The 22,961-nt window shown below is 38.4% G+C and overlaps 1 protein-coding gene across 4 annotated transcripts in view; it reads left to right on the forward strand.

Moving 5' to 3' along the window:
- INVS (inversin) overlaps positions 1-22,961 on the forward strand; it is a 131,252-nt gene that overhangs the window by 1,864 nt on the left and 106,427 nt on the right. For 2 of the 4 annotated variants that reach the window (XM_055578640.1, XM_055578641.1), the window contains 2 exons: positions 1,288-1,417; positions 17,198-17,364. In XM_055578640.1, coding sequence (XP_055434615.1) covers positions 1,312-1,417; positions 17,198-17,364 — 273 coding nt within the window. In that variant the 5' untranslated portion in view covers positions 1,288-1,311. Of the gene's footprint in view, positions 1-437; positions 535-1,287; positions 1,418-17,197; positions 17,365-22,961 lie in introns of those variants that run through there. The other 2 variants (XM_055578639.1, XM_055578643.1) reach the window with 2 other exon arrangements.

Raw genomic sequence — 22,961 nt, forward strand, 5'->3', positions numbered from 1 at the left:
CCTGTTTTGCAGCTTCTTTAAGTCACTTTAATTTAATCCTGCATATAACTGGTTTTTCTGACATGACAGACTTGCTCAGACATGACAAGTCTCAAAAGGCCCATAATTTCTGCCAACACATTAACTGAAATTGTCAGCAAAATAAAGCCACGAAGAGCTAAATTTTACAAAATTAAGAAAATACTTTTACTTTAAAATAACCAATAATCCTTGTCAACGACAATCAAGCTCATGAACTGTAATAAATTTATTTTATAAAAGAGAGTCACAGGGATTGGAGTTTCACTTTTTGTTAAAATCAGAAGAGGGCTTGGCTTACCCTTATGGTAGATATTAGCTGTAGCTAATTAACAGCTGCTCCCTTTAGATAGGTACATTTGCTCCAGTTTGCCGTGTTACTTATCACTCCCCATGTTTCTTGTACTTATTATCTCCCTTATCCTTGTAGGTTCAAGTTTGAAACTTTGATAGGACATCCTAAGTTTAGGATGCAAGTTTATGATCATTGATGAAACTCCTTTTTCCTTCCATCAGGTACTTGAGTTCTTCCTGCTCCTTTTCTGATATAATCCAAACTCTGCTTAAGCACTCTTATTATAGGGACTGTACTATTTTCCTATGCAGCTAATGCATTTCTAGAAGAGTCTATCAAACCATATCAAATGACCAGTCAGCAAAATTTTCCTTAATAAAACATGGTTTATCCTAATGGTGTGATTTCCAAGTTAAGTTCCTGAGGTCCAGATCTCTAACTAGGTATATTTCCGTGGTGGACACAAGAAGAGAACAAATAAAAATGCCTCCTTTTGTGGGCATGAAAGAAAGAATGAGGTACCTTCTAATTTAGCACTTAAATCTAGGTAATTTTAACCTGACAAGTTTATATCATTATCTATTTTGTGACTTGGTCATCACCTTTAGTCCCAATATCAGTTCTAATATTTAGTATTATGTGGAGTCAAATTACCTGTATTTACTTAGCCAGTCACTGTGCCTTTTGAACCCTGGGTCTAATGTTAAATACTTAGCTTTTTTTTTTTTTTCCCCTCAGCCCCTGATAAGCATCTTAGAAGCATCTAATCCTTTCATTTTACAGATGAGCAACTTGTACAGAAGTTCAGCTGATTTGCTCCTTATGTCTCTTCTAAAACTAGGACTGTATAGACATTTTGAATCCTGGTGAAGTGTTTCTAGTAAGCCGTAATTATAACATACCCATTTAGAACTGGTGAGATGGATTTCAGAAGTGTTTCCTACGGATATTTATTGGTTGCATCATCGTTTCAGGTTGTTGCAGTTGTTGAGAAGACTATGAACAGGTCAGAGAACTTGTTCTTTGCTGGTTCTTCATTAGCATCCCAAGTTCATGCTGCTGCTATTAATGGAGATAAGGGTGCTCTTCACAAGCTTATCGTAGGTAAGCTCCAAGTTCCTCTTTAAGTACAGAAACTTGAAAAAATAACTCTTTGTCCTAAGGAAATTTGTTCATTTTGTTTTAATTTGCAGTTTGCTCACACGTTTTAGTGGAAATACATTATTGTTTATATTTGGCTTCAAGACTTGGACAAGAAAGAAATTAAGTCCTGAAACTTAAAACTGTGGTTTTTAGATTAGATGAAAAGTACTTGAGACATACCTGTGTATTTGGCATCAAATACACATCCATCTAGTCATGGCTATGGTTTTTCCAGTGGTCATGTATGGATTTGAGAGATGGACTATAAAGAAAGCTGAGTGCCGAGGAATTGATGCTTTTGAACTGTGGTGTTGGAGAAGACTCTTGAGAGTCCTTTGGACTGCAAGGAGATCCAGCCAGTCCATCCTAAAGGAGATCAGTCCTGGGTGTTCATTGGAAGGACTGATGTTGAAGCTGAAACTCCAATACTTTGGCCACCTGATGTGAAGAGCTGACTCATTTGAAAAGACCCTGATGCTGGGAAAGATTGAAAGCAGGTGGAGAAGGGGATGACAGAGGATGAGATGGCTGGATAGCATCACTGACTCAATGGACATGGGTTAGGGTGGGCTCTGGCAGTTGGTGAGGGACAGGGAGGCCTGGTGTGCTGTGGTTTATGGTGTCGCAAAGAGTCGGACACTACTGAGCAACTGAACTGAACTGAACTAGATAGGTACTCTAAGGTGCTGAGAGAATTAATTTGTCCTTTAATAATTCATCTGTTATTAGAGATCTCTGTAAGAACAGAGATCTGAAATGAGATATTAGATAATGACCTATAACATTTAATATATTCCCAAAGTAATGTTTACAAATGATTTAAACTTCAGTGATTTTAAATTGATTAAATGTTCTTATCACTGATTCAACTGATTGAAGTTGATAGTGGTCATCCTGTCTTATATAGAAAGAAAGGTCCAACATGGAGGTTCTAGAAGAACTTCTAGAGAAGTTCTAGAGAATAAAGTCAACAGGAAAAAGACAGTGGCTGAGAATTTTCCAGGACTGCAAAAACCACAAATCTACATAGGCACAAGTTGTTAGTCCCAAAGAAAATAAATAATATAAAAATCTCTGTTATTTATAATCTCAATACATACCACTAAATGTTTAGTGACATCGTGATTGACAACCTAGTCTTTAAAGTCAACACTACTTGAACCTCCATACCTATTCCTTTAGAATGTATTTTCACTCTAAATGTCTCGTTTTTCCAGGAATTTCTACCCATGCACCCTAACTGATGACTAGTTTTTCTAGTCCTCAATATGACATAAATTTTGTCTTTGTTTCCTCTTTACATCTATTCTCTCTCCCTTTTTTTTACCTTCTACCCCCTTACCTTCTTCTCTGCTAAGCAAACTCCAACTCATCTTCAAGGACAAAGTTCTCTTAGCACATTCTCTGTAAAGATTTCTCTTCTCTGTCAGAGATGTGATCCTCACTTCATCTCAGCTATCTACATTCAGTTACTCTTCGAATTTGACATCTTCTACCACCTCTGACTCTTTCACTCAGACACCCACCATTCAACTAAAACTCTTAGTTCCAGCTCATTTACTAATGAAAATGATAGTTTTCAGTGTCACAGAGTCCTCCAATCCATTATCTTTTCCACTTTTGACCATCATTATTCTGTCTTTCCTTTCCTTTCTATTCAGCCCTGATTCCACAGTCTATTATGAAAATCCTTCTCTTGGAAGAACTCCTTTTTCTTCTCACTTGTGACACCTGGCTGTTGCAATCCCAACTCTGGATGGACCTAATCCATCTACTTCTGTCAAGCCCTGAACAATTTAACCTGTCTGGAAGATTGGTAACACCTTAAATTCATGTCTCCCCACTTCAGAAAGGCACTCAAGACTCTCTGCTCATCATATTACATTTCTCCATATGACTGTCCCATAGCTTTTTCCTCTACTGAAACTCTGACTACTGCCTTATCTCCCTCCCTCCCTTTCTTAGCTAATGCTTTATGCTTCTTACTGAAAGTGAAAACACTAAATACGAACTCTCCCAACTTTCAGCCCAATATCTATGTCAGCCTACAGCTTCACCTATCTTCTTCTCTCTTCCTGCTGCTGCTGCTGCTGCTAAGTCACTTCAGTCGTGTCCGACTCTGTGCGACCCCATAGACGGCAGCCCACCAGGCTCCCCCGTCCCTGGGATTCTCCAGGCAAGAATACTGGAGTGGGTTGCCATTTCCTTCTCCATCTCTTCCTGCTAAAACAGAGCAAATATCCCTTTCTGTCAAAGATAGTTTCTCCCTACGTCCTGTTTTCTCAGGGATCTTGTTTCATTTTTTTAACCTCGGATTACTACATCATCAACATTTTCCTCTATTCTAAATTCTTTTATCAACATTGAAGATAAACATGCTCTGTTAGCTCCATTATTTAAAAATCCCTTCTCTGCTCCTTCTAGGTATCCCCCTCTAGGTATTGCCATATTTGTCAGCCCTCCTTTGTGTAAACGAATGAGTACATGGGCTAAACTGCTTTAACAGTGACCTAAATAAGATAGAGGTATATTTCATTCTCATAATAGAACAAAGGTAAGTGGGCAGTCTAGGGTGGAGAGACATCTCTGCTTTACAAAATCATCCAGGGATGTTGCTAGGGCTTTACTTTGCCATTCTCAACATGTGGCTTCCATCTTTGGGTCAAAGGCAGATTCTTTCGCTGTTGTCAGAGCCCAGCCAGCAGGAAGGGGGAAAGAGAGTGTGCAAGGTAGCAATTTGTCATCCTGGAAGTGGGTGGAGTTAGAGCCACGCCTAGGACAAAGAGCCTAAAAAAACTTTTCTCTCCCTGAATGGCATCACGTCTAGCTAAAACTCAGGGTACTCAGTTCCCAGAAATAAAGAATGAGAGAGTGGTATGGGGGCAATTATCAACCTCTGTCATCAAAACCAAGCTTCTTGAGCCATCTGCACTCTTTATCCCCACATCTTTATCTCCATCTATATTTTACTGAAAGAAAAGAAAATATACTTTCTTATTTTGAAATATATGTATAGAGAAGTCCATAGAACTTAAATGTTCAATTTAACGAATAAATATGAAGCAGAAGTGCATGTAGTCAACATTAGGTCAGGGAACAGGACATTGTTCTTCCAGAAGCCCCAGTTCATTCTTCCTTCCCTCTTGGCATAATATGGTGTCTTGACGTTTATGTGATAATTATATTGTAGTTTTGCCACCTAGTCATATTGTCTTACACTCTATAGTTTAGTTTTGCCTTTTTTGGACTTTTCTCCTAAATGTTCCATGTTTACTTGTACTAAAAATTGTATATTCAGTTATATCACTTTCGAGCTCAAAACACTTGAATTGCTTCCCATTGTATTTGGAACAAAATTTTGAAACTATACCTCTTTCTCTCTCCAACCTCACATTTCACCACTCTCTTCCTAGAAAAACCTGCCTTATTTTCATTTCTTAAATCTGTAAGCCCTTTTCCATCTCAAAGCTTTTGCCTAAAATACTATTCTCCTCATTCTCTGTCTGGCTGACCTTTACTCATCCTTCAGATCTCATCACTGAGGTCACTTCTTCATAAAAGCCTGCTCTGCCCATTGAATCTCAGTGAAGTCTGTTCACTGTGTCCTTTCTTGGAACTCTTCAGTTTTCTTTCATAGAATTTATCTCAGGTCATAACTGTGTATGTGTATGTTTGACTATTTTAATGTCTCTCTCCTCTCTAATTTAATAGCCTCCATGAGTATAGACTAGGTCTGTTGAAGTCATTGTTATACACACAAAATCCAGCACAGTGCTTGGCACATAGTAGGCACATGAGAAATGCTTGTTGAAGAAGTGATTGAAAATTATTATCATTGTTTTAAGTATCTTTCCTCCCAATAAGTCTATAATCATTTAGAGGGCTGAGATTAAATCTGAATTGAGTTAAATTGAATTAAGAGACAAGTTAGGGCTAAATTTCATTGGAAAAAAGTTTTTAAGTCAGAACTCCTCAAGAAAACATATTTTATAACTCTTTCATTATTTTAACATGAAATATAATTATCAAGGGGAACAAAGCATGCAGTATGTTGTAAATTAAAAATACTTAAATAGGCTCAATCATACAAATTAATTGTTACCTAATAAAACTTGAAATATTTCTATAATTTTATATTTCCAAAGGAAAAAATTCCTTAAAAACAAAGAAGCAATCATGATATGAAACAAATACAGAACTGATAAATGTATTTATAAGTTAGTTCTGTGTATTTTATTGTGTTGTCTAAGGAATCCCTTACTCATTACTCACTTTGAGCTGTAATATTGTTCACCTTTTAAGAATTCTGCCATTTTTGTCTTCTATTCAAAGACAGTAATACCTTTGCTCTGTGGTATTTCCTAACATTTGTATATTCCCACCAAATAATATGTTATTTTTTAGTATTAAGATACATCTTAAATTTCAGTGTATCTTATATGTTCTTTTATGTAGCATGAATGGTGATCTCTTAATTACATGCTGTTTCTCTTTTGTAAACTAGTAACATAGTACTACAGATGAATTATTTTTTTCCTTCAATCTTTGCTCACCAACTGCTCGATGAATTCATTCACTTTAGCATTTTCTGTTTTCCCTTCTCTGTTTCCATGGAGAAGTGTGTCGTGATGTGTTTGACTCCATGGAAACAGATGAGCATCTCTTTCTACATACACAGCTAATTAAATCGAACACTTTCTGTGCTGCCCATTGTCCTGGAGGAGGAGTGAAGAGGCTTTTCCTGAATGAGACATTATTTTAGTAGCAATTCTTAGTGTTTAACCTAATACAGTGGATTAATGTTTTAACATAGCTTATTACGTCCTAGATTCAGATGAATCAGGACTCAGTACTGGGCCCTAGAAACAAACATACATAGTAAAATCCTTTCATGCTATGACTATCATTTATAGATGTGTAGATTTTTCTGTTAACATTAAGCTCAAATAATTTAATTGAATACCAGAGGTATTGTGGATAATATATTTTAGTTGATTCATTGTAATACTGTATAGTGTAATATAGTAAAAAGGATACAGATTTTAGAGACAGATAAACCTGAGATTTTAATTCTGGCCTTGTCTTTTTTTTTTAATTATGTAATCTATTTATTTGGCTGCACCGGGTCTTAGTTGCAGCTGCAGGACTTTGCTCTTTGTTGAGGCATGTGGGGTCTTTCAGTTGCCCAATTCTCATCGCAGCATGTGGGATCTAGTTCCTTGACCAAGGATGGAACCCAGACCCCCTGCATTGGAAACATGGAGTCTTAGCCACTGACTCACCACGGCCCTGGCTTTGTTATTTATTAATTATATTACCTTGGCTTAAACCACTTAACCTTTTGAGCCTCTTTCCTCATCTGTAAACTATAGATTATAATACTGTGCCTGTGGGACAGTTAAATTAGATAAGGAATGTAAAATATCTAGCATCACACATGGCAGACAATAGATAGAAACTTGTTATATCAGGTTGGACTTACAGTAAAATGATCAAATCTTGTGTAGTTTCAGAAATGTCTCAAAAAGAAAAATCTCTAAATGCTAACAAAGAATAATCCTTCTTTCTTTGTAAAAACCAAACAAAATAATTTGTAAATATTCACTGTGTGTAATGATGGATCCTGGCATCATTGCTAAAAGTGTTTGGGGTATTTGCAGTGGTAAGGTAGCCAGGCAGCACCATTTCTGATTCTACTGTAACTTTTGTTGACCTGTCCATGCTCTGAACTTACATAAATCTCTCTGAATCGTTGTTTCTCTTTGTTTGTAACATCTCCCAACACAGTAGTTAGGTGTGGCAGGGAGCCTCATAAGTCATAGAGCAGTGACATTATTTCAGGTTACTTTTTCCTTTACCCTGACTTTAAATGTTATGGTCATTAAAGGTTTTATAAATGGTTGCTTACATACATGAAAGTGAAAATGTTAGTTGCTCAGTCATGTCTGACTCTTTGTGACCCCATGGACTGTAGCCTGCCAGGCTCCTCTGTCCATAGGATTCTCCAGGCAGGAATACTGGAGTGGGTAACCATTCCCTTCTCCAGGGGATCTTCCCAACTCAGGGATCAAACCTGTGTCTCCTACATTGCAGGCAGATTCTTTACCATATGAGCCACCAGGAAAGCCTACACATGTATATGTTTACAAATATAGGCATATGCATCTATACTACTAATAATAATACAATTAGCCAACATTCATAAAGTTATGTTATATATGCACTGTCTTAAATGGTTTGTAACACGTGAACTCATTTAATAACAAAACACCACGAAGAGTTTGGGGTACTCTTACTTCCCTCATTTTATAGGTCAGGATACTGAGATGTGGAGAGATTAAGTAACTTGTCTAATAAAGAACAGAACTGAGATTGAAGCCTGCAAGACTGATTGTAAAGTCCATGCTTTTAAATACTAAACTATAGGGCCTCCATGTGTAGGTAGATATATCTACCTATACACGCACATTCTTGTGTATAAGTACGTAGAGAAAGACAGACATAAGAGGAAGACAAGAAAGTTGCTGAGTTCTAAACCTTGACTCATGAAATTCTTGGTTATCTAGTTTGGACTTTTCTGAACATTTTTGTGCTATGAGCTCTTTTGGCAATCTGGTGAATTTTGTGAACCCCTTTCTCAGAAACATGTATTTTAAGACCTTAAATATTACTTAATAAGAATCCAAAGAAAATCAGCTGTATCAAAATACATTTATCAAAGTATTTTAAAATTATGATGTAGCAATATACTTACATTCATTTTTAACCAAATAAATAGCAAGATCTAGTGGCAGATGTAGCAACCATGAAAATTTGAAAATAGCAATGAGTGTAAATACTATTTTAAGATAGCTCAACAATGATAATGAGATAATATGTAAAAATATTTTGTAAAATCTCAGGTGCCCTCAAAATATATGTCCCTCCCATGTTGTTATTCTCATTTTATATCAGGACACTCAGCAGTTAAGCAGTTTAGTTGCATAGCTAATAACTACACAGTTGAAACTCAAACCAAGTCATTGGATTATGGATCCTATCTTCTTTCCATTGTTCCCATGTGGCTTCTATAAAAATAAGCAGATAGTTTTTAAATCACCACAAATGTCTTCCCAAGATTGTGACAATCTGGAAGATATGAAGTAAAAAGCAGGTGAAAGGAGATAAATGCATCTTTAATGCCACACAAAGGTAGCATTTTAGAACAAGCAAATAAGATATCTATAGAGAAGGCTGAATTCACCTGTGTGGGACGGTATGACACCATGGCTATGGTGCAGAGTGGCACAACTGTCACTACATGTAACAGGCAGTGCCTCTAAACGCTGGAGTTGGAGCTCTGGCTTCTGCACGTACCAGTCTGTACAGAGACTCTCCTGTTTCAGCTAGCCTTAAAATAACCGACTGCAGCAGAGCAGTGGGTTTCCAGCCATGGTTCCAGCTCAGCTTCCTGAACTGTGTATAGACTGAGCACATGCAGAATGCCAGCCACAGTTGGTGGTGGATTAGAGGCTACCTCCACAGTTGCCAGAATAATGAAAACGGCACAGCACACTAGCCAGCTGCATCCTATATTAGCTGTCCCTGATAGGAATGCAAATTTAAGTGACTGCTCTCCAGTGAATACTGCCGCTGCTAAGTCGCTTCAGTCGTGTCCGACTCTATGTGACCCCGTAGGTGGCAGTCCACCAGGCTCCCCCATCCATGGGATTTTCCAAGCAAGAGTACTGGAGTGGGTTGCCATTGAATACTAGTTTACATCATAAGCCCTTCATTTGTACAACATGTTGCAGTTACCAAACACTTCCAAACAATGAATCATCTCATTTGTTCATCAGAAGAAGCTGTGGTGGAGACTGGACAGGTATTAGCTGAATGTTGTAACCAAGGAAATGAAGGAAAGGAGTAGGGTAGCTAGATAAAAGAACAGGCCTTTCTCAGCTACTCTCATTTAGCAGGAAGCTCAGAACCTAATGGGCTGCTCACCACTTGGAAACTAGCCATAGAGCCACTATCCCCTTAAAGCAACTTGAAACAGGACCCAGGTGAGGAGGCTAAGGGCTGCTTTTTCTAGTCATACTAAGGGATGCATGCTTTCAGCTGCCTCAGATGCAGAAATGTTCCTTATAGGCACAGCATATTGGATGGTGATGACACAACCAATTAAATCTTCCCTATTGCAAAGTACAACTATCAGTGACACAAAACCAGAGTATGTCAGGGGTTGAAGAGAAGCCTTGAAGTTTCCCTGTATCTTACACCCAACTTTCTAAGAGTGAAGCGGCTGCCCTGGGATGCAGAGTGACCTGTTGACCCTGTGGTTCTGACTCCACTTTGGCCCCGAGAAATCTAATCAGTCAGGATTACCCCAATGTGTGCTGATTGCCTCCATTTCTCACGTTCATTCTTATGACCACTGGTCCTGAATCCTCTCCCTTATTCAAACTTCTGAGGAAGGATGCTACTCTAGGAGGAAATTATTACATGAATTAGCATTATCTTGCTAACAGTAAGTACTACTGTCTTTGCTTAATACTAACAAATAAGATGCGGATTGAGAGTGTCTGTCAATTATGAAATACAATAAGCTAGAGTCTAGCATTTTTTCCAGTAGTCATGTATGGATGTGAGAGTTGGACTATATAGAAAGCTGAGCACCAAAGAATTGATGCTTTTAAACTGTGGTGTTGGAGAAGACTCTTGAGAGTCCCTGGGACTGCAAGGAGATCCAACCAGTCCATCCTAAAGGAGGTCAGTCCTGAATATTCATTGGAAGGACTGATGCTGAAGCTGAAACTCCAGTACTTTGGGTACCTGATGTGAAGAACTGACTCATTTGAAAAGACCCTGATGCTGGGAAAGATTGAAGGCAGGAGGAGAAAGGGACAACAGAGGATGAGATGGTTGGATGGCATCACCGACTCAATGAACATGAGTTTGAGTAAGCTCCGGGAGTTGGTGATGGACAGGGAGGCCTGGCGTGCTGCAGTCCATGGGGTCACATAGAGTCAGACACGACTGAGTAACTGAACTGAACTGATTCTCTGTGTCATTTTTCACTCTAGAAGGACTCAAATGATAAAAGGAACACGCTCTACCTGTAATACATTTCAGTTCTGTTAATGAATTTGGGTTTAAATGAGTCCATATCTATAAATGCAGTGATAGAATCTCTGGAATCTTCTGGATTAGATATTGGAGGTCTTTGTATAGAGAATAATACCTAGCACTGAGTGACCACTCAGAAGACTTATGCTTAGGGGTTTCTATTATCAGATACGTTGAGTCAAATTCAAAACTTACCTCCATCTTCAAAACCAAGATTCTGAAACAGAACAAAAACCTGCCTCTTCCAGGAGTTGGGCTTCCCTGGTGGCTCAGCTGGTAAAGAATCTGCCTGCAGTGTGGGAGACCTGGGTTCGATCCCTGAGTTGGGAAAATCCCCACTCCAGCATCTTGGCCTGGAGAAGTCCATGGACTATACAGTCCATGGGATCGCAAAGAGTCAAACATGACTGAATGACTTACACTTCACTTCCAGGAGTTAGTGTACATGAACTGAGTATTTTGTAGTGAGTGATGTGAAGTCACTCAGTCGTGCCTGACTCTTTGCAACCCCGTGGTCTGTAGCCTATCAGGCTTCTCCGTCCATGGGATTTTCCAAGCAAGAGTACTGGAGTGAGTTGCCATTTCCTTCTTCAGGGGATCTTCCCGACCCAGGGATCAAACCCAGGTCTCCCGCATTGTAGGCAGACACTTTACTATCTGTACCACCAGGGAAGATGAGTATTTTGTAAGGCTCTTTTAAATTTCAAGAGCAGTTACCTTTCTTGCTTTATTAGCAGCATACGTGGAAACATGGATCAGCAAAATGAGTTATTGGAAAAGGTATGAAGTACTTCTGGGTCCCAATACATCCAAGATTCAAATATATATTGAAATATTTAGAGCTAAAACAGCTTCAGTTCAGTTCAGTTCAGTCACTCAGTCGTGTCCGACTCTTTGCGACCCCATGAATCACAGCCCTGTCCATTACCAACTCCCGGAGTTCACTCAGACTCACGTCCATCGAGTCAGTGATGCCATGCAGCCATCTCATCCTCTGTCATCCCCTTCTCCTCCTGCCCCCAATCCCTCCTAGCATCAGAGTCTTTTCCAGAGTCAACTCTTCGCATGAGGTGGCCAAAGTACTGGAGTTTCAGCTTTAGCATCATTCCTTCCAAAGAAATCCCAGGGCTGATCTCCTTTAGGATGGACTGGTTGGATCTCCTTGCAGTCCCAGGGACTCTCAAGAGTATTCTCCAACACCACAGTTCAAAAGCATCAATTCTTCAGCGCTCAGCCTTCTTCACAGTCGAACTCTCACATCCATACATGACCACAGGAAAAACTACAGCCTTGACTAGACGAACCTTTGTTGGCAAAGTAATGTCTCTGCTTTTGAATATGCTATCTAGGTTGGTCATAACTTTCCTTCCAAGGAGTAAGCGTCTTTTAATTTCATGGCTGCAGTCACCATCTGCAGTGATTTTGGAGCCCAAAAAATGAAGTCTGACACTGTTTCCACTGTGTCCCCATCTATTTCCCATGAAGTGATGGGACTGGATACCATGATCTTCATTTTCTGAATGTTGAGCTTTAAGCTAACTTTTTCACTCTCCACTTTCACTTTCATCAAGAGGCTTTTTAGTTCCTCTTCACTTTCTGCCATAAGGGTGGTGTCATCTGCACATCTGAGGTTATTGATATTTCTCCCGGCAATCTTGATTCCAGCTTGTGCTTCTTCCAGTCCAGCATTTCTCATGATGTACTCTGCATAGAAGTTAAATAAGCAGGGTGACAATATACAGCCTTGACATACTCCTTTTCCTATTTGGAACCAGTCTGTTGTTCCATGTTCAGTTCTAACTGTTGCTTTCTGACCTGCATACAAATTTCTCAAGAGGCAGATCAGGTGGTCTGGTATTCCCATCTCTTTCAGAATTTTCCACAGTTTATTGTGAGCCACACAGTCAAAAGGCTTTGCATAGTCAATAAAACAGAAATAGATGTTTTTCTGGAACTCTCTTGCTTTTTCCATGATCCAGCAGATGTTGGCAATTTGATCTCTGGTTCCTCTGACTTTTCTAAAACCAGCTTGAACATCAGGAAGTTCACGGTTCACATATTGGTGAAGCCTGGCTTGGAGAATTTTGAGCATTACTTTACTAATGTGTGAGATGAGTGCAATTGTGCGGTAGTTTGAGCATTCTTTGGCATTGCCTTTCTTTGGGATTGGAATGAAAACTGACCTTTTCCAGTCCTGTGACCACTGCTGAGTTTTCCAAATTTGCTGGCATATTGAGTGCAGCACTTTAATAGCATCACCTTTCAGGATTTGAAAGAGCTCAACTGGAATTCCATCACCTGCACTAGCTTTATTCACAGTGATGCTTTCTAAGGCCCACTTGACTTCACATTCCAGGATGTCTGGCTCTAGGTCAGTGATCACACCATCGTGATTATCTGGGTCTTGAAAATCTTTTTTGCACAGAAGCACAAACTAGAATCAAGATTGCCGGGAGAAATATCAATAACCTCAGATACACAGATGACACCACCCTTATGGCAGAAAGTGAAGAGGAACTGAAGAGCCTCTTGATGAAAGTGAGAGTGGAGAGTGAAAAAGTTGGCTTAAAGTTCAACATTCAGAAAATGAAGATCATGGTATCTGGTCCCATCACTTCATGGGAAATAGATGGGGACACAGTGGAAACAGTGTCAGACTTTATTTTTTGGGCTCCAAAATCACTGCAGATGGTGATTGCAGCCATGAAATTAAAAGACGCTTACTCCTTGGAAGGAAAGTTATGACCAACCTAGATAGCATATTGAAAAGCAGAGACATTACTTTGCCAACAAAGGTCCATCTTGTCAGGGCTATGGTTTTTCCTGTGGTCATGTATGGATGTGAAAGTTGGACTGTGAAGAAGGCTAAGTGCCAAAGAATTGAATCTTTTGAACTGTGGTGTTGGAGAAGACTCTTGAGAGTCCCTTAGACTGCAAGGAGATCCAAACAGTCCATTCTGATGGAGATCAGCCCTGGGATTTCTTTGGAAGGAATGATGCTAAAGCTGAAACTCTAGTACTTTGGCCACCTCCTGCGAAGAGTTGACTCATTGGAAAAGACTCTGATGCTGGGAGGGATTGGGGGCAGGAGGAGAAGGGGACGACAGAGCATGAGATGGCTGGATGGCATCACGGGCTCGATGGACGTGAGTCTGAGTGAACTCCGGGAGTTGGTAATGGACAGGGAGGCCTGGCGTGCTGCGATTCATGGGGTCACAAAGAGTCAGACACGACTGAGCGACTGAACTAAGGTTTACCTATTTATAGAGATTTTACATTTACTACTGTTTTTTAGATAATTTTGTATATGGTAAAAAGTGTAGGTTTTTGTTTGTTTTTTTGTTTTTATATGTGGATGTCCAATATTTTTAGTACCATTTGTTTAAAAAATTATCTATTGGTTTGCCTTTGCACCTTTATCAAAAACCAGTTGATCAGGGAGGGATAAATTAGGAGTTTGGGATTAAAATATGCACAGTACTATATATAAAATAGATAACCCACAAGCATGTAGTTAAGTTCTCCCTCTTTTTTTAAAAAATCTTTTTATTGGTGTGCTTATACCATTTACCTATATGAATGTATATGTGTTCAGTCACTCAGTCATGTCCGACTATGCCATGCTATGGACTGTAGCCTGCCAAGCTCCTCTGTCCATGGGATGTCTCCAGCAAGAATACTATTTCCTCCTCCAGGGGATTTTCCCAATCCAGGGATTGAACCTGCATCTCCTGCATAGCAGGCAGATTCTTTATTGCTGCATCACTGGGCAAGCCCCATTTACCTATAATATAATCATTAATGTTAGAATTTAAGATTTCCAACTTATTATGCATTGTTTCCTGTTTTTCATTCCTCTTTTTTTCCCATTCCTGTCTTCCTCTACATTTCTTGAATGTTTTTGACATTTCATTTTAATGTGTATGTAGTGGAAAGTATTGAGATCCACCATATCAGCATACATACCAATTTAAAATGTGCAATTCAATAGTTTTTTCATATTCACAGAGTTGTATTGTACAAACATCACAACAATTGATTTTAGAACAATTTCATTGTACCCCCTATAACTGCTAAATCCTTTAGCTATCCTCAAACACTTCTCTTTCTTTTTACTCCCGGTCTATGCAAGCACTTCATGTAGAATTCTGGGTTGACAGTTCTTTCTCCTCCCCCTCAACACTTGCAAAATGTTGTGCCATTACCTCTGGCTTCCATAGTTTCTTATGAGAAATACACTATAATTTGAATTTAGTCTTCAGAAATTTGATTTTGACTGACTCAGTATGGATTTCTTTGGGTTTATTTTGTTGAGCTTTGCTCAACTATTTAAATTTGTAGGTCTGTGTTTTTCACTAGATTTGGGCCATTTCTAGTCATTATTCCTTCAAATATGTTTTTAGCCTCTCTTTTTCCTCTCTTTCTGGGGCTCTGATGATATGAATGGTAGAAACTTTGTTATTGTCCCACAGAGCCCCGAGACTCTGTTGATTCTTTCTCTTTCTATCTTTTCTATCAGTTGTTCAGACGGAATAATTTCTGTTGGTCTGTCATCAAGTTCTGTGATTCTTTCTTTTGTCATTTCCATTCTGGTATTGTGCCTATTTAATGTGGTTTTTATTTTGGTTATTTTATTTGGTTTTTTACTTATTTTAAAAATGTTATTATTGTGATATTTTCATTGGATTCATCGCTTTAAAATTTTTTTTTTATTTCTTTTGTTTTTTTGACTGCACTGGATCTTTGTTGCTGAATGTAGGTTTTCTCTAGCTGTGGTGCACAGGCTTCTTATTACAGTGGCTTTTCCTGTTGCACAGCATAGGCTCCATGGCACACGGGCTCTGGTAGTTGCAGCGTGCTGGCTCCAGAGAGTGGGCCTAGTGGTACACGGGCTTAGTTGCCCCACAGCCTGTGGGATTTTCCTGGACCAGGGGTTGAACCTGTGTCCTCTGCATTAGCAGATGGCTTCTTAACCACTGGACCTCCAGAGAAGTCCCGCCGAGTTCATCTTTATGTTTACTCTCATTGCTTAGGCTTTGGATTTTTCCATTTGCTTCAAGAGCATTCATAGTTGCTTATCAGACTTTTTATGACAGCAGCTTTAAAATCTTTGTCAGCTAATTCTAATATCTGTTCCATCACAATTTTGGTGCCTGTTTATTATCTTATTTAATATTTTCCTGATGTTTGGTTTGTCTAGTAATTTTGGATTATATCTTGAACATTTGGTATATTATGGTAATGACTGAATCCTATTTAAATCTCCTATTTTAGTAAACTGATAGTCTGTTTAGGTTAGAATGAACATTTTGTTCCAATTTTGTGGACTGTGGTTCAAATGTCAAACTTTTTCAAAGCTTTTGCAAATTATTGTCTGGTCTGCCCCACTTTTGTAATACCCTGGCCAATTTAGAACCTGGGCAGTATTCTACTAAGAGTTCAATTCTCAAAGTTTTTTCTATTTTCACTTTGGTCAGTTCCATACATGGTCTGCTAAGTTATCCATTATGAACTGATATAAAGAATTGCTTTCTCTAGCTTCCTCCTTTCTTTTCTCCACTGTCTAGTTAAGAACAGATAAGGTAATACCTCATTGCTATCCTTTGCCTGATTCAGGGCATAATGCTTCATAGGGCTCCTTCCCCACAGTCTCTGCAGTATCAGATGGAAAGGAAAAGAGGTACAGTTTGTTGTCACATGTGCTTTGAATAGAAGAAGTTAGTCAAAAGATTTCAGTGCTGCTGAGCTACTGTTGTTCTGATGTTTTGACTGGAGAGAACAGGCTTCTTGGGGAATTTTGTGAATGTGCCTCTTGGTGTTTCTGGTGTTCTGGCTACTTTAGCACCCAGGCTGTCTCTATATATAGGAGGCAAAAACCCCCCAAATCTGAGAACTCAACACCAGATTGTTCCTGGAGTTGCATTGTTCTCTAACCAATTTGCCTTCCTTTCACCACCTTTCATTTACTTTTCCTGGAATGTTTAGTTTTAATTAGCAGGAGGATCATGGTATTATGTGCTTGTTCCTTATTGTCTAGAAGAGGAAGTCAATCATGACTTATTTTTGTAGTTCTCAGAAGCGTACCACAATGCCTAGTGTATGGTCTACATTAATTTTTTTTTTTTGACAAAGAGTAAGGGAGGGAAAAAATAACCTCATATCTCAAAATGTTAATTTAGTATAACATAGTAGTTAAGAACATACTGCTTAAAGTCAACACTCAGTTTGAATTTTAGCTTCACCATCTACTTTCAGTGTAAGGTGAAAAAGTTACCCAACTCCTCTGAGTCTCAATTTCCTGTAATATAGGTATGGGGGTTCAATCCCTGGGTTGGGAAGATCTCCTGGAGAAGGAAATGGCACCCCACTCCAGTATTCTTGCCTGGAAAATCCCATGGACGGAGGAGCCTGGTGGGTTACAGTCCATGGGGTCGCAAAGAGTCAGACACGACTGAGCAACTTATGACTATGACTATGACTGTCTCGCTCATAGGGTGGGTAAAACTGAGGTAGTATATTTAATGCATTTACCCCAGTACTTGATGAGAAACAGCTAGTAAATATAGTTCCTAGTTATATTAGTGGTAACAAAAATAATTATCAAATATCACTATTTGTTTCTTATCCTCACAGGGAACTCTGCCCTTAAAGACAAAGAAGATCAATTTGGGAGAACACCACTTATGTATTGTGTGTTGGCTGACAGACTGGATTGTGCAGATACTCTGCTGAAGGCAGGAGCAGATGTTAATAAAACTGATCATAGCCAGAGAACTGCCCTCCATCTTGCAGCTCAAAAGGTGAGAAGTCAAATTACTGTGAAGAGTAACCGTCTTTGGGGTATGTTTAAATTGATTAGTGGAACTGTGCAATGGACAGATAGTAAAGAAATCTCAGGTTTATAACTTTATTTTCATATGTTTTCTCAAAAAATGCCGTCTTTAAACTGCAGAGAGTAAGCACAGATAACCATCACTTATTCAAGTTCTTCAAGCAATGAAGTTTGTTTTCTTATCTAAGATTAAGCTGGGGAAAAGGAAATAAAATTATATGGATAGTATGATTGGACTATGTTAAACTATATTACAAGTCAGTTTATGCATTGGAAAAGGCAAAGAAAGAAAGAAAACTACCACACACTAAATTGTCAGTAGTGGCTGGGTTTGGGAATTTCCTGGAGGTTCAGTGGCTAGGACTCTGAACCTCCATTTCAGGGAGCATGGGTTTTATCCTTGGTCAGGAACTAGCTGCAGTCCATGGGGTTGCTAGGAGTCGGACATGACTGAGCAACTTCACTTTCACTTTTCACTTCCATGCATTGGAGAAGGAAATGGCAACCCACTCCAGTGTTCTTGCCTGGAGAATCTCAGGGACGGCGGAGCCTGGTGGGCTGCTGTCTTTGGGGTCGCACAGAGTCAGACACGACTGAAGTGACTTAGCAGCAGCAGCAGGAACTAAGATCCCAGAAGCCATACACATGAAGCACAGCCAAAAAATAATAATTGTCAGTAGTGTTTGGATTGAAATAATGGGAATATATATGAATTTAGTACTTCTCATTGTTTAAAATGTTTTCCTTTGTGAGTGTTACTTTTACAATAAAAAGCTGTAATCTTGTAAAATATGTGGCGTTAGAAGCATAAAAGAAATTTATTTTCTGAAATGTATTTTCAATTTTTTAAAAATCTAATACTATATTGCTAGTATAAATTATTTCAAATTTTTAAAGGCTTGTTAAGAGCTCAGTTTTTTTAGGATTAAGCATATCAAAATTTTTTTAAATGGGAAGCTTCTAAACTTATTTGAAGATTTTATTTACCTGAAAACAGTTTTTCTCACCATGAAATTTTGGTCTATAAAATGTATTTCTGGTGCCTGGTATTTTTCTCTTTGTTATTTTAGATACGTATTTTTGGAACAAAAAGCAATGAAAATTAGATCCAGCAGAAACTATTAGTTATTTCCCATTAAAAAATGTGAACCAGATATAGCTGATTAATTGAGGGGTTAGAAAAATACCTTTTCATTAGTTGAAAGCATAAAAAAAGATTGACATTAAGATGTACTTCTGAATATGCTAGTTATATACTCTTATCAATTGGGTCTGTCAGGTTATTTCCAAAGTTATTGCTCTTGAATTTGCTTTTCAGTACAGTAATTTAAAAGAATTCTCCCTCATTTTCAATCTCTCTTTTAACTACTGCTGAGGTATCTGTAACCTTTCACCTAAGCTTGTCAGCTGTTAAAAGTATTCAGTCAGGAAGGGTAACTCTATTTAACTTGTTATCATAAAAAAGTAAACATTTCAGATTGGGAATAGCCCCAGTATTAAGAAGTTAATACACTTTAGATTTTTTTTCATTGTGATTCATTTAGGTTTAAAACTCAACTTCAAAAATGTAAATTAGGGGAAACTAATTGCACATTAAATGGATCATGCGAGAAAAAGTTAAGTTGATGATCCAATCATATGACGTTTTTGTAGAGGTATAATGTGAAGAAAGTTGGAAGGGGAGGGCACATCCAGCCGTGTGAGTTGTGAAGCCTCTCAGTGAGATGCAGCGCTTTGTTTCCATTTGCTTTTTGGTTCTCCTTTATTTTTTTTGGTAGTGATTTCTTTAGTGTCAAAGAATAAATAGAACTATGATTTACATGTCACAGTTTACATAACTGATTTTATAAATAACAACTTTCACGGTCTCGCAGCTATCTGATAATTATGCATTTCCCCTGTCTCTGTGTTGCTGTGTGTTTTTGTGTGTTTGCCAAAAGCCATAATACATCTTTAAGTTATACTAGTATTAGTAGAATACTAGTTAAGTTATACTGGTATTAGTAGAATTTCCAGAACAAGGGTGATAATCATTCTTTAATACTCTACTCTGCCCACATCAAACCTGGGTATTGTGTTTGGTTTTGTGTGTCATGCAAAAGCACCATTATTTAGAATCAGAGATAGTATAGTTCAAGCAGGAATAAGATGGTGGAGGATCTAGAAATAATTTTCAAAAGTGGTTGGAGATGTCCCAGGTCTGTAGCCCAACCTACCTTTCAGCAGACACAGACACAAATTCTCTTTAGAGAAAATAGCTTCACCTTAAACTTCCCATATATATTCAGCTCAGTTCAGTCACTCAGTCGTGTCCAACTCTTTGCAGCCCCATAGACTGCAGCATGCCAGGCCTCCCTGTCCATCACCAACTCCCGGAGTTTACTCAAACTCATGTCCATTGAGTCAGTGATGCTATCCAACCACCTCATCCTCTGTCATCCCCTTCTCCTCCTGCCCATATATATTAAAATAAACCAAATATGATCTCACAGTGAAAAATCACCAAACACATAAGGAAGCAATATACTGTCAAGGAGAGTCAGCAGAAACAATAAACAAGTTTCTATCAAAAACATTAAAAACACAATATAAAGTAACCAGATGGAATATTTGATGGAATATTTAAAGATACATAAAAAAGAAATATTTAAAAATATAAAAAAAGAAATCATAGTAAAGAGCTACCAACCAGAGGCTTTCATGACTAAGCATAAGTTCTCACCATGAACCCCTATTTTTGAACAGCTCATCTGCCAAAAACATCTGAAAACTTAATAGATATGTTGTTTGAAGACATTGGAAACAGTCAGCACAGGCAGGATCATTCAGAGAAGGGAAGCTTGTGAAATTAGCTCCACATTCATCCTGGCTTTTCCTTTAAGACATTTTCCAAATTGGAATGTAAAAGAATGCAACCCTAGCAGGAAGCAGGATTCTTAGAAAGATGGAAAAACCCAGGTGGACTTTAGTGTTAGCAGTAGCTGGAACTTGAAAAGCAAACCCTGAAAACCTGAGTACAAATTCCTCGCAAGTCATTAGCATCTACTTTGGAAGAGGATAAGAATGGAGGTACATAAAAGCTATTATAGTTCAGGCCAAGAGAGAGGAAGAGTTGGATCCAGGAGATATATTGTGGAAGTAGAAATGTTCATTCAATAAGTAGTTGCCAAGTATCTGCTCTGTATCATGTTTATACACCTAGTAGTTGTTCAGTTGCTCAGTCGTGTCTGATTCTTTGCAGCCCCATAGACTGCAGCACCCCAGGCTTCCCTATCCTTCACCAAATCCCGGAGCTTGCTCAAACTCTTGTCCATCGAGTCAGTGATACCATCCAACCATCTCATCCTCTGTCATCCCCTTCTCCTCCTGCCTTCAATCTTTCCCAGCTTGAGGGGCTTTTCTAACGAATGAGCTCTTTGCATCAGGTGGCCAAAGTATTGGAGCTTCAGCTTCAGCATCAGTCCTTCCAGTAAATATTCAGGACTGATTTCCTTTAGAATTGGCTGGTTTGATCTTGCAGTTCAAGGGACTCTCAAGAGTCTTCTCCAACACCACAGTTCAAAAGCATCAGTTCTTCGATGCTCAGCCTTCTTTATGATTCAACTCTCACATCCAAACATGACTACTGGAGAAACCATAGTTTTGACTATACAGACCTTTGTGAGCAAAGAAATGTCTCTGCTTTTTAATATGCTGTGTGGGTTGGTCATAGCTTTTCTTCCAAGGAGCAGGCATCTTTTAATTTCATGGCTGCAATCACCATCTCCAGTGATTTTGGAGTCCAAGAAAAGAAAGTCAGTCATTGTTTCCATTGTTTCCCCATCTATTTGCCATGAAGTCATAGGACCAGTTGCCATGATCTTCATTTTCTGAATGTTGAGCTTTAAGCCAACTTTTTCACTCTCCTCTTTCACTTTCATCAAGAGGCTTTTTAGTTCCTCTTCACTTTCTGCCATAAGGATGGTGTCGTCTGCATATCTGAGGTTATTGATATTTCTCCCTGCAGTCTTGATTCCAGCTTGTGCTTCATACAGCCCGGCATTTCTCATGATGTACTCTGCATGTAAGTTAAATAAGCAGGGTGACAATATACAGCCTTGACGTACTCCTTTCCCAATTTGGAACCAGTCCCTCGTTCCATGTCTGGTTCTAACTGTTGCTTCTTGACCTGCATATAGATTTCTCAGGAGGCAGGTCAGGTGGTCTGGTATCCCCATCTTTTTAAGAATGTTCCACAGTTTGTTGTGATCCGCACAGTCAAAGGCTTTAGCATAGTCAGTGAAGCAGAAGTAGATATTTTTCTGGAATTCTCTTACTTTTTCTATGATCCAGCGAGTGTTGGCAATTTGGTCTCTGGTTCCTTTGCGTTTTCTAAGTCTGTCTTGAACATCTGGAAGCTCTCAGTTCACGTACTGTTTGAAGCCTACCTTGGAAAATTTTGAGCACCACTGTACTAGCATGTAAAATGATGGCAATTGTATGGTAGTTTGAGCATTCTTTGGCATTGCCTTTCTTTGGGATTGGAATGAAAACTGACCTTTTCCAGTCCTGTGGCCACTGCTGAGTTTTCCAAATTTGCTGGCATATTAAGTGTAGCACTTTTAACAGCATCATCTAGAGAGAATATTAAAAAATGAATAATATGTCTGCTATAAATAAGTACTGTCAATACTGAGCCCTGTTAAACTTCACATGCCTTGTTTAGTGAAGTTCTCTGATATTTTGGATACCAAATATTCTTTTCAAGTATTGTCTGTCTTAACTTAATTCTGTTATCTGTGAACTCAAAAGTGCTACTTATGTAACATTGATATTCATACATATGTGCATGCACGCATACGTTCAACATATGTTAAAAACTTACTGTGTGACAGGCACTGTGCTAGGCCTTGGAATGCAAAGATGAAAGACATGATTCCTGCTCTTAAAGTGCTCACAAACACCATGGATAAAGATATTAAATAACAAAAAAGATATTAAGTAACAAAATTGGCCTATCTACTGTAAAGTACATATACTTACATGTGATATTAATTTACCTAAGTGTTTTGTAAATCTCAACAGCCATAACATGTAAGTAGTCATTGCTACTATTACTGACCCAAAGATTAACCATTTTCATATATTATTTATTATGGTTTTGGGTTTTTTTGTGATAATGAACTATGTTGTGGTATCTTAGGTTGATTAATAGGAAAAACCCATGTTTGCATAGCATTTTGTTCATACCTCTATTGGAGCCCCACTGTCTCACATGTATGATAATTATTACTTACTTGTGTCTTTCCCACCAGATTGGAGTTCCAGATGAGAGACTTGTTTTCTTTATTTTTGAATGCCCCAGAATCTAGCACAGTGTCTGATTTGTCTTGGTTGAATGAATGAATACATTTTATGTTACTTATATAGAAAGTCATTATTAATACAAATGCTAGCCATTTTGTTTATTAGAAACATTTATCCAATTTCAAAATACATATATGGTAAAAGTTTATTGAACTGTGTTGATTGACTTAGTTATTCTGACACATACTTCTTTGGAAACAAATTACTATTAGTCCAAGC

This window comes from Bubalus kerabau, chromosome 4, assembly GCF_029407905.1.
Source record: "Bubalus kerabau isolate K-KA32 ecotype Philippines breed swamp buffalo chromosome 4, PCC_UOA_SB_1v2, whole genome shotgun sequence".
In the NCBI taxonomy this organism is placed as follows: Eukaryota; Metazoa; Chordata; class Mammalia; order Artiodactyla; family Bovidae; genus Bubalus; species Bubalus kerabau.